The 13,483-nt window shown below is 33.1% G+C and overlaps 1 protein-coding gene across 2 annotated transcripts in view; it reads right to left on the reverse strand.

Moving 5' to 3' along the window:
• PPA2 (pyrophosphatase (inorganic) 2) overlaps positions 1 to 13,483 on the reverse strand; it is a 117,593-nt gene that overhangs the window by 8,680 nt on the left and 95,430 nt on the right. For both annotated transcript variants that reach the window (XM_021711921.1, XM_008057260.1), the window contains one exon: positions 7,644 to 7,713. In XM_021711921.1, coding sequence (XP_021567596.1) covers positions 7,644 to 7,713 — 70 coding nt within the window. The remainder of the gene's footprint in view (positions 1 to 7,643; positions 7,714 to 13,483) is intronic.

Genomic DNA, 13,483 nt, shown 5'->3' on the forward strand with positions numbered 1-13,483 from the left:
AATCACCACCATCTCTATAAGTTTCCTCATGCTCTTGTAAAAAGGGACTGTAAGATTCCATCTTCCTGGCTCTCTCCTAACCTCTCTAATCACTGATCTGGTTTACATAATTTTGTTAGTTTGCATCTTCTAAAATTTTACATAAATCGTATGATATAATATGTATATCTGCCTTTCTTCATTCAATTTTGAGATTATTGATATATGTTGTAGCATATACCAATAATGCACTCCTTTTTATTACTGAGGAGTATTCCTCATGTGAATATACCATAATTTGTTTATCTATTCATCTGTTGATACATATTTGGGCTGTTTTCAGCTTCTATTACAAATAAAGCTGCCACAAACATTTGTGTACAAGTCTTTGTATGAACATATACTTCCATTTCTCTTGGGTAAATGTCTAAGTGTGAAATGGCTGGATCTCATGGTAGGGTTATGTTTAACTTTTCAAGAAAATGCCAAACGGTTTTCAAAAGTGGTTGTACCATTTCGCATTCCAATCAATAATATATGAGAACTCCAGTTCTTCCACATCCTGCCAACAAGTGGTATGGCCAATCTTTTAAAACTTTAGACATTATAAAAAGTATGTATTAGCATGTCATTGTGGTTTTTAAATTTGCTTTTCCCTAATGACAAGTAAAGTTGAGCATCATCTCATGTGTTTCCTTGTCTTTAGTATATCTTTGGTGAAGTGACCTTTTATATATTTTGTACATTATTAATTGGATGCTTTGTTTTCTTATTAATGAGTTGTAAGAGTTCTTTATATGTTCTGGATACAAGTTCCTTTAAAAGACATATGATTTTTAAATATTTTCTTGTAGTATGTGGTTTCTTTTCATTTTCATTTCTGCAGAACAGAAATTTTTAATTTTGATTAAGTTCAATTTATCATTTAAAAGACAGATTAAAAGAAATACTGCCTAATCCAAATTCAAAATAGGTTTATAGTTTTATGTATTAAATTTAGATCTAGAATCCATCTTAGATAATTATCATATATACTATAAACTATGGATTGAAATGTTGTTTCATATGAATAACAGATGAATAAAAGATTATTTAGGTCCTATTTGTGGAAAAGAATATCATTTTGAAAATCAGCTGTCAGCCGGGCTCGGTGGCTCAGCCTGTAATCCCACGCCTTTGGGAGGCTGAGGTGAGTGGATTGCCTGAGCCCGCGGGTTCGAGACCCGCCTAGGTAGCGAGACCTCAGCTCTACAATAAATCAAAAAAATTAGCCGGGTGTGGTAGTGCATGCCTGTAATTCCAGCTCCTTGGAAGGCTGAGGCAGAAGGATCGCCGGAGCCCAGCAGGTCGAGGCTGTGGTGGCCAGGAGCGGCCACTGCACTCCAGTCTGGGCGACAGAGTGAGACTCCAACTCAAAAAAAAAAAAAAGAAAATCAGCTGTCCATATATATATATATATGTTATATATATATATATATATAGGTATGCTTAGATTTGGTTTCATTGATCTGTCTTTATACAACTACAATAATGTCTTGATTTTTGTGGTTTTAGTCTTGAAATAAGGAAGTTATTATTCCAACTTTGTCTTTTACAAGTTAAGTCAACTGTACTTCTATAGTATTTATTTATATCAGTTACTTTCTACAAAAAAGCGTTTTAGAGTTTGATGGACATTGCATTTAATCTTTTGATCAATTTGAGCAATGATATCATAGCAATACTAAGTGTTACACTATACCCAATATTAAGTGTACAGACATAATGTATCTTCCCATTTATTAAGTACTCTGAGTTTTGTTGGCAATGTTGTATAGTTTTCAGGGTACAGTTCTTTGCATATTTTTCCTAGATTTATCTCTAAGTGCTTCACATTTTTTATTTCATTAGCAATAATGTATTTGTAATATTAGTTTCCAATTGTTTGTTGCTAGTATATAAAAATACAGCTGCTCATTATTTATTGCTCTTGTATTCTGAACCTTGCTAAACCCACTTATTCTAGTAGCTTTTAGGTAGATTTTGTTGAATTTTCTACACAGACATTCATGCTGTCTTCTTTTACAATCTGGAGGTCATTTTCTTCTCTTTATGGTCTTATTGCATTGGCTAGAACCTTCAATACAATGCCTAGTAGAGGCCAACTGGGCCTAGGGTTGTGTTTGTAAAAAAGTTTTTAAGTAAAAAAATTAATATGTTTATGCCTATATCTCCTTTGGTGAGCTTTGGTAGTTTATGTATTTTAAGAAAGCTCTCCATTTCATTTAAGTTGTCAAATTTATTAATATAAAGGTTTTTCATAGTATTCCTTTTATTGTTCTCCGAATATCTGTAGACTCAGTAGTGATAGTACTTGTTTCATGCCTGACTTTGAAAATGTGTTTTCTTTTTTTCCTGATCATTCTGGTTGAGGTTTATCAATTTTTTATCTTTGCAAATAACTTTTTGTTTAATTAATTTTCTCTTATAGTTTTTCTGAGCATGCAAATTTTAAAATTATGAAATACTTCAAATATACAGAAAGTACAGATTGTTATAATACCTACCTATTCTCTAGATATAAAGAAGCTAGCACTGTTCTTTCAGATCTTTACAGCTAAAACTCTAATCACCAAAAATAAAAATCTTATTTATTTCCTTTTCTTCTTAGAGACAACTCTTCCTAACCACCATGCTGAAGCTGATGTTTATTTTCCTTATTCATGTTTCTAATGTGAATAACACATCTGTTTTTATTCATGAAAAATATATGGTATTGCTTTTTAAAAATTTTACATAAATGGTACATATTACATGTATCCTGATTTTTTCATCAAACATTGTGCTTTCAGGTTTTATCCATGTGTCATGCAATTTTTAAAAATATTTTTTAGAGATAAGTCTCGCTATGCTGCCCAGACTGAATTTGAATTCCTGAGCTCAAGGGATTCTCCCGCCTTAGCTCCTCAACTAATGGATTACAGGTACACACCACTGTGCCTGGTGAGTCATGAAGTTTTAATTAACATATTTAGCTTGTGGCACAGCATTCAACTGCATGAATACACTCTAGTTTATTTACTCAGTCTTTTATCAATAGACATTTATTCAGTTTCCAATATTTCCATGTCTGATTATATAAACATATGTATAATTAATAGTGTCTCTATCAGATGTATACCTACAAGGGTAATTTCTGAGTAGTCAACTAAAGCATCAACTTTACTAGAAGTTACTTAATGTTCTTTAAAGTAGTTGTAGCAATTTATACTACTATCATTCATATCATCAAGTACAAAAGGTTCCCTTTCCCTACTTGCTTGAAAACACTTGGTACCAACAGACTTATTTTTAAAACTTTGGCAATCTGATGACTATAAAATTGTTTTGTGTCTTATTTTGATCTCACTGATTACAAGTGAGATACAGGAAATTTTCACAAGTTTACTGGTTATTTAAATTTCTTTTGTGAGTTGTCTATTTTTGTGTGTACATAATATTCTTCTACTGGGTTACCTTTCCTTATGATTTGACTAAGTTGTTTATTATTTTATATGCTAATCCTTTGGTTATGTATATGTAAATGTCTTCCTCCAATCAATGGCTTATCTTTTCTTATTTCTTTACAGTTATTTCCCTTTACTTAAATTTATTAATCCATTCTACATTATTCTTGGTCCTTTAGTATTCCATATGCAATTAAGAATCAACCTGTCATGTCAAGTTCAGTGAAAACTCCATTAGGATTATGATGGAAAAACAGATTGACTTTATTAATTAACATGGAAGAAACTGACATCCACTTGATTAGGTATTCTTTTAAACTGTTATAAATCCACTTGAGTTTTCAATTTGTTCTTGCTTTAATATTGGTAATTTATATTTTAAACAAAATTGTTAATTCATCAGTGCTTAGAAGGATATTGCCAAAAGCATTATCTTCTGATTATTTAAACATGTCCTATGTCTGTGGTTATATCCTCATTTTAATTTTTGATTTTTTAAACTTGTATCTGCTGTTTTCCATCATCCTCCTTGCCATAGGTTTATAGTTTTAATTAAAAAAAAATATCTAGATTTTTTTTAGTTGATTCTGTCATTGTTTTTTGTTTTCTATTTCATTAAATATTTGCCCTACTCTTTGTAATTTTCTTTCTTTATTTCTGTTGTATTGTATATATTTATCTCAAGAGCTATTTTTGCTGCATTGCACAAGTTTTAACACACAATGATCTAGTTATCTTTCAATTAAAATTATCTTTCAATTTCAAGTATTGTATAGTTTGTTTTATGGTTCCAAACACATATATTTGTGCCTTTTTCTTTTAATATTTTCATCACTGATTATATTATAGACAGAGAATATAGTCTGCATGACAACAAGCCTTTGATACTTTTGCGACTCTGTGGCTTAATATCGACTCAATTTTTGGAAATGTCCACAAGTACTTAAAAAATTATGTATTCTTTAAATGTATATGTCTGTTAGATTAATCTTGTAAATTTTGTTTCAATTTTCTCAACATATTTTCAAAATAACATTTAAGAACAGTAAAGCATCCAAGAAGTGGCATCTTAAACCCCAATAGTCAAATCAAATAGCTTTTCAAAATGTCAACTGATACTATGAAAGCAAATCACATGTGTATGCACACATGCATACACACACATGCATATACACCTCGTTCCCCACAAAAGCTCTCAATCTTGCTCCCTAAAATAGAGATTCAACAGTTGGCATAAAATTCTCAAGTACTGGGAAAGAGACTTATATCATGTGGTTATAGAATTAGGTAAAGTTTAAAACAACTTCACACAAAAAAATATAACTGAGTGGTCCTGCAACTGAACCCTTACAGAGCATTAGTTCTGTGCCCGTGGCCACATGCTGTAGCCCAGACTGTCTATCATGGATCCTTAGTGTGTTGGGATCTAAATGAACAAAACTTAGTTTTGACACAGTCACACTTTTTGTGACTGCATATAATTCAAACATCTATATTTGTAAATGAAACTCAGTAATTGTTTTAATCATTTCAACTATCTTTATGAAATCTTCCCTGGATCTAGCCTTCTTATCTCTAATCTAAATATGATACGTTACTTCTGTAAATATTTTCTATTTTGTTTCTAAAATGTTCCTTCTACTACTCATCAATTTGTAGGCTTGTGTTTTATTTTTCTTGGATATAGTGACAATACTTTTCCTAATTTATCTGTACATATTGTTGGGTGACTAATGATTTTTTATTGGTCTCAATGCTACACTTAATTTTGATCAACATATGTTCATCCAGTGTATGCTTCCTATAACAGTTATATTAGCCACTCAAACATTTAATCAGTTTCTTTTATTTGTGCATTTTAAAAGTACCTGTTCACCAAATAGGTTATCACATTCTAAAATCTCAGTTAATCAATTCATCCTGAGTATTCTATCAACATGCATCAAAAAGTGAAAACCTCTATTACTATCTGGTCTTGTTTTTACCATACTTAATACCCATTTATGTCTACAGATCAGTCTCAATATAATATTGCTTAGGTACATGTCACACTTGCTAATTTATTCATCCTAAGCCCACTAACAAATTTGGGTCTTATGATTTGTTTCCATACAAGCTCAGAACTCGATAAGGTCTGAATCTGATCATGTCTGATGCATGACTTCATTGTCTTAAACTGTTCTGAGCAACCAAAGGACAAGCAAAAACTGACAGTACTTTGAAGACAAATGCAGTATTTGGCACATAGCAAAATTGAGAGACCTGGAAATACACACTTTAAGAATTATGATTTAAACATTTCAGTGTGATTCTGAAGAAAGAAAATTCCAAGACAAAATATTTTTACTACAAAGAATTTCGTTATTACAAGTTGATAAACCCTTCATGAGAAAATGTTAACAAATCTAGGCTCTAAGAATCCTGAATCATTAATGAGTAGGTAATAGGGCAATTCTTTGACTTATATTTAATGGTGAAAACCAGCATCTCTAAACTGTGAATTTCTGCTGCAGTATTCACAGTGAAAAATCATTCAATATGGTACATTCTTCATTATTATAAAGCTCATTAAAGCTACCAAACCATGTAATTAAAGCTGTATGTTAATGTTTCAGAATTGTAATCTTATTCCCCCAATCTAACTATCTAGATCATATACATAGCCTCCAAAAATACATGTCTTCAAAAATTATTTATTTCTAAGAGGACTGTTTTCCCACTGATATGATGGGATATAATACAGAAATTTTAATTTTGCAACTCATTTTAAGACAAATATCTACTATATCTATTATTTATATATCCAGAACAAAATAAGTGAATTGTCTTAAGCTGAGATTACTAAGGTTACTGGCTTACTAAGACAAACTGCTTGGACAAAGATAAAAAGTTTTTGTTTTCCTTAAAGAAGAAATAATATATATTGATGAAAATCAAGTTCAGAGGCAACCTCCTGGGGTTCCCTCCCACTCTGAGAGTTTTTCTGTCCTCTCAATAAATCCTACGTTAAAAAAAAAAAAAAACCAGTTCAGAATATGATCTACAGAGATACAAAACTGATAAATTGGAGAAAATAAGCAGATCCTGTAGCCTACATTATGTGCTGGCTTCCCTGCATCTTCCCTTGCCTCCCTATAGTCCATTCTCACCACTGCAGCCAGACTGACATTGTGAAAATCTAAGTCAGGTCAGATCACTCCTTCACTCAAAACTCTTTACAGGTTCCCTACCTCATGTTATCACCTTCCAAAACACTACACATGTTATTTGTATATTTATTTATTATACATCTCTTCAACTAAAATGTAAGTTATACAAGGGCAGATGTTCTTGCATCTTTTCTTTAATACTACCTCCACAGCTCCTAGATCTCACCACATAGCAGGTTGCTAATCAAATAGCCAATGAATTAATGGGAAAAAAAAAATGAAAGCAGCCACACTGATCAGCTAACATTTAGGATCCCTTTAGTTGTTTCTAATGAAAAGTTCTGAATTTACTAGTCTGTATCTCATAATTAGTTTTTAAAAACCCTTAATTTATAAATGTGATTTCCAGCCTAAGATCATTCCTGAACACACCTTACATGCAATATTACTTGATTATCTAAATATGAATTTTCTTTTTTAGTGGTCTCTCAATCAGGCATTAATTTACTAATAGATTCAGTTGGCTCCATGCAGCATATCACTAAGACTTATAAAAATCCAAGGATATCTTCTTAGCTTGGAAGAGAAAAGCTTGTGAGACAGCCAAACTATATGTAATAAGAAAGCAAGGAGTCTTATCAACTTCATTTTTCTTAAGCCAGAGTACATCTGTACCAACAGCAGTCCCAATTTAGACTCTGGATGGTGGATAACTCATAGGAAAAGAACACTACAGAGAAAAGCAAATGTAAATAAATGATTAAAAGTTTATGGTGTTAAAAAAATGGCATCATATGAAATTAGCTGAATGGTTCATATATTTTCAAAAATAGAATTTAAAAACTCAATTAAAAAGTTTTAAAGCTTTTTATTTAAATTTTCTGAATAAAAAAAGATTTTCATGTTATTTTTAAATTTTATGCTTTTTAAAAGGACTTGACTCATTTCACTGCTAGATATTTCAGAAATTCTGTTAGACTTCCTATGACATTTATAAGATTAAAAGATGTCTTGGATGTTTGCCTCTTACCGATTCAACTAGTGATCTTGCTTCCTCTTGAGTGCAATGGAAAGGGCTACCACATATCTGCACATTTGTGCTAGAGAGGAAAAGAGAACATTAATATCAAATGGGATGAAAATGGAACAATGAACATAAACAAAACAAACAAAAGACTACAAATCCTCCGCATAGCTATATAATTTCAGCCAATGTATAGGAACTGAATGAATAAAAACTAGGACAACTAAAATTATTGTATATTCTTTTGGGAAGGTTACAAGTATACAGTACTCCACAGCATTGCACTCCCTAAAATTAACAAAGTTTTTTTTAAAGATATTATACAAACCCTAATAACTTTCTTATATATATATATAAAATATATATATGTATATATATATATTGCCATATCACAACTGCACTTCATTTTTATTGAAAGAGGAACCAAATTTGACCCACAGAATGGGACCATAAGAAGAAATTTTCCTCTGAGGTGACAAACATTGTAAATGGCTACTGATAGATGTTGTGGAATCTCTTTCTCAGACAGATACTGAAGATTAAAGAAGAAACTAGGGAAATATGAAAGTTGTATTTTCTTATATGTAAGAAAATTCAGCAAGGCATAAAAATAGCAGCTCCTTCCCTGATTAGTAAAGGCTCTATCAAGTCAAATGCCTTTCTTGTACCTCCATAACCATGTCATCCATTTACATATCACCCACTTCCCAAAAGGCATCATTCCTCTCAGAAATATTAAGACTGACTTTAAAAATTTCATCATACAGCTGGGAAGATTCAAGTGGATAAAGAATAAAACAAAATAGGGCCAGGCGTGGTGACTCACGCCTGTAACTCCAGCACTTTGGGAGGCCGAGGCAAGAGGAGTACCTGAGCCCAGGGGTTTGACAGCAGCCAGGCAACTTGGCGAGACCTCATCTCTACAATAAATACAAAAATTAGCTGAGTGTGGTGGTGTGCGCCTGTGGGCCCAGCTAACTTGGAAGGTTGAGGCAGAAGGAGTGTCTGAATTTAGCAGGTAGATGATTCAGTGGTCATGATTGTGTCACTGCACTCCAGTCTGGGCAAGAGTGAGACTCTGACTCAATCTCAGCACTTTGGGAGGCCTAGGCAAGTGGACTGCCTGAACCCACGGGTTCGAGACCAGCCCGGGGAACTTGGTTAGACCTCGTCTTTTACAATCAATCAATCCATCAATCAATCAATCAATCAATAAAAATTAGCCGGCCATGGTAGCACGTGCCTATAGTTCCGGCTACTTGGAAGGCTGAGGCGGAAGAATTGCTGGAGCCCAGCAGGTCGATGCTGGGGTGGCTGTGAGTATACACTGCACACCAGCCTGGACAACAAGTGAGACTACAACTCAGAAAAAAATAAAAATTAAAAAAAAAGGAGTTGAAGCCAAATTAATTTTTTTAAATAGAAGAAAAAAGTAATTAGCAGATCCCTAAAAGAGCTAAATAATAGGTAAAACACACATACATATATTCCCATGCAAGTGTATCTAAAGGGTATTCATGATCTGATTTATTCATAATTATAATACGGTGAAATATGTTGAGCTATCTGTGAAAAAAAACCTATCCACATCTGTCTGTAATTGACATTGAATACACAGAGATTATAGTAAGTGGTCATCTTGGTTTCTATCCAAAGTCATAATGTGGGATTTATTTTAATTCTTGGCATGAATAAAATTTGACGAAAGTTAGCATTATCATCTTAAGACTATAACTTTTTGTAATCTCTCTTCTGCAGCTCATGTTTAAGCAAGCTGAAAATTGAAAAAGGTAGATCCTTGTAAATCAGATATTTTCTTAATGAATGTAAAAAATAAATTTAAAGAGAACCAGGCAAAATATTAGACACTGCACAGTCGTAAGTACTAGTCCTATGAAGAAAACATGGTAAATAATTATGCTATATACAATGCTTTTAATATTATAACTAAACCAAAGTAAAACTGTTCTTGAGAATTCTGAAAAAATAAAGTTGCTATATAAAATACAGAATTGGAACTTCAAATAATTGGCAAACTGTTTTTTAGGATAAGTATGCCCAAATATTGAAAGGGACATACTTACATTGAAAAAAATGTGTTGTTTTAGAATTCAAGTTTAACTGTGTCCTGTATTTTTAATCTGTTAAATCTGATAACCCTATTTTTAAAGTAGTCCTTTATTCTTTACAACAAAATGAAACCATAAACAAGAATATTAGAAAAGAACAACAATACTGAAGTCAGCACTGTACATTTTTAAAAATTGAATAATTTTTATTCTGGAAAAATTATTAGCATCATTGTCTCACGAATGAAATGGAAAGCACTGTACAAATGAACTTAGAAGATTCTTGCATAATACTTAAAAGATTAAAGATTACAGCATCCTTTTGTTTCTATGTTTCCAATAAGCTCTTGCATTAGTATTTTATTAGCTAAAAACAGTGCCAACATCCTCACTGACATCTTTTTAGTAAATATATATATAAAATCTAGGTTGTAATAACACATTTGCATATATATACACACATATATATATTCTCCAGGTTTTAATGAAGTTACTTGTACTTTAATAATAACATGATAAAAGGCCTATTACCAATAAATATTTTTATTTTTTCTGAACAGGCTCTCATGTAAAAACAGTTGTTTGACACTGATTCATATTTATTTACTGATTCAAGAAATTCTACTATGTGTCAAGGACTTTTCTTGATGCTGGAGATACAATATTGAAACATGGAGCCCCAAAGGATCCCAAAATCTCTAAGATTATTTTTAGCACTCAAACTATGATTATTATCTGCAAAAGGAAAAGCAATATAATTGTTTAAAGGAAGAATGACAAAACCGTTAGTGCCTACTATAAATGAGATTAAAATAATTAAAACAAAGAATGTGCTGATTTCCTTTTTTATAAGATATTAAATATTTTGTTTTAAATTTATAAGTGTTATATAGCCTATATACAATCTTGCTGACCAACACAAGCAGACGTGACATTAGAGCAAAAGAATCAATAATCACAAAAATGCTGTGGACAATAAATCCAAATTGTATTTTAAAATAAAAAGGTAAATTAATACACAAATGACGGTGCAACATAACTAAAAAAAGAAACAGAAATGAAAACTATCTGCAAATAATAAACAGATAGATAAAAGATGAAATTTACAGGGCCAGTAATATAGAACTTAAGTAAAGGGAAAATCATTTTCTTCAAGTCAATCTCAAATCAAACAATGGCCCACACTCACGGAAATCCTCAAAGACAGTGTCCAAGACATAGATTTATCAAGGCTTTTCATTCTAATGCAAAATAGTCAAGAAAAAAGGACAGAAAATTTAAGGAGATAAGAATGACAATAATTTTAGACTGAAACCTCTAGAGTTTATAGGAGGACATGACATAGGGTAAATGTATACAAAGCTAAAACAGCAGGAGTTATCAGTTATGGAAAGTACCAAATTAAATACACTTTCCTTTAGGAAGACAAAAAGAAACAATTTCAAGACCTAAAAATCGGGAAGAACTGAGTATACTTCTTTATTCAGTAGCATGTCTAAACTATCTATTATGTTGTCTTGTTACTAAGTACTAAGGTACAAACCCAGTATAGAGCATTAAACAGATAAACAAACAAACTACCCAGAAGAAGGGAAACTCTGCAGAAGTGACATCTAAACTGCTTCTTGAAAAATGAAGATGTCCACAGAGGAAAAACAATGGGATAGAAAGGGATAGCTCATGAGACTGGAAAGGTGGGTTTGGACATATTGTTTTAACAGTAGAAGAGTTGGATCAAATCATTAATCACATTAGCACAAAGGAGGGACTGGCAGTAGCTGGGCACTATCAGGGGAGGGAGGGAGGAAGAGAGGAGGGTCAGGTAACAGCACAAAGGGTACCTGCTCCCAAACCAGGGGAAGTGAGGCCAGTTGGAGGCCCAAACTTCACCTGCATGCAGCCTACATGTGTAGCTAATCCTTACGTGTACCCCACATCTCTGTAATAAAATAAAATTTTTTTAAAAAGTAGAAGAGTTGGATCAAATCTTATAATCAAAGGGAGTCATAAAATGTTTTATTTTTTTTAAACTTTTTAATTTTTTTTTTTTTAGTTGGAATCTCACTCTGTCGCCCAGACTGGAGTGCAGTGGCCACTCTTGGCCACCACAGCCTCGACCTGCTGGGCTCCGGCGATCCTTCCGCCTCAGCCTTCCAAGTAGCTGGAACTACAGGCACGCGCTACCATGCCCGGCTAATTTTTAAAAATTTATTGTAGAGATGAGGTCTTGCCAAGTTGCCCAGGCGGGTCTCGAACCAATGGGCTCAGGCAATCCACTCACCTCGGCCTCCCAAAGCACAGGATTATAGGCTGAGCCACCGAGCCCGGTATCACGTATTTTTTGTTTTTTGAGTTGGAGTCTCACTCTGTCGCCCAGACTGGAGTGCAGTGGCCGCACCCGGCCACCGCAGCCTCGACCTGCTGGGCTCCGGTGATCTTTTCACCTCAGCCTTCCAAGTAGCCGGAATTACAGGCATGCGCTACCATGCCTGGCTGATTTTTTGATTTATTGTAGAGATGAGGTCTCACTGCCCAGGCGGGTCTCGAACCTGCGGGTTTAGGCAATCCACTCACCTCAGCCTCCCAAAGGTGTGGGATTACAGGCTGAGCCACCGAGCCTGGCAGATAAGATGTTTTTAAGCATACAAATGACAGTCTTCTCTAAGATATTTCTGGCAGTACTGTATAGAATATATTAAATAGAGAAAAGTTGTTAAAAAATTATGAACACAGAAATGAAAAGTAACTGAATTATAAGGTAGTTTTAACTAGAAGGGCATTCAAGAATCAATCACAACTTGAAAAATTTGTCAGCTAGATGGATCAAGATAAATAATGATTAGAAATTAACTGATTAGCTGGACAGTACATTGCTGGTTTCTTAAAATTAAGGTGAATGTGGTTGAAGATAGGGTGACAGGGGCTTGAAGAGTAAATCCAAATGTCAAAAAATTTAATTTTTTCCCAGAATACTATTTAAAGTTTTCTTAAGTAAGAATACAAATAATACAATTTTCTGTGTAAAAAGAATGCACAGCTTTCAGAGTAAACATCCAGCAGTGAAACAAAGCCACAACAACCAAAAAACCTTAGCTGAAAAAAGAAAATTACTCAAAATATCAATTAAATAATTTAATAAATGCAGTGCTCTTAGGAATAGAAGAGTCACTACCTGAATTTTTAAAAATAATAATGAATACTTGTTGGCTTTAAAATATTATTCAACAATTTACTCTATCAGAAAGTTATTGAGTGGTTACTACATGGCATTTGAAATATAAAGATGAATAATGTATCTTTATTCATCCACTCTTGAGGAACTTATATTCTAGAGGCAGAGACAAATTCAAGAACCAAGTATTTAATAACTGTCACGAATGCAATGATAGAAATACACAGGGGACAAGGAATACAGAAAGTAATGGCACCTAAGCTAGCATGAGGATAGTATGAAGGAATATTTCCTGGAGAAGGTGAAGTAAAAACCAAGTCTTAAAAGATGAATATGTAAGCTAGGTCAAAAATCAGAATGGTGGCAAAGGAAACAAAATGCGTAAAGGTCTAGAGATCAATAAGAGCATGGTATTTTTGATAAATGACAAGTAGGTTTAAGGTGTTGAAACATGAAATAAGAGACAAAAAATGATGGAAAATGAGGCTAGATGGATAGCAGGGACCAAATCTCTCAAGGCCTTGTCTGCTTTTCTGTGAGAAGTTAAAATTCTGTGATTTTTTTTTTTTTTTTGAGTTGGAGTCTCACTCTGTCGCCCAGACTGG

The sequence above is a fragment of the Carlito syrichta genome, unplaced genomic scaffold (genome assembly GCF_000164805.1).
Source record: "Carlito syrichta isolate Samal-C Ts95f unplaced genomic scaffold, Tarsius_syrichta-2.0.1 Scaffold302914, whole genome shotgun sequence".
NCBI lineage: Eukaryota > Metazoa > Chordata > Mammalia > Primates > Tarsiidae > Carlito > Carlito syrichta.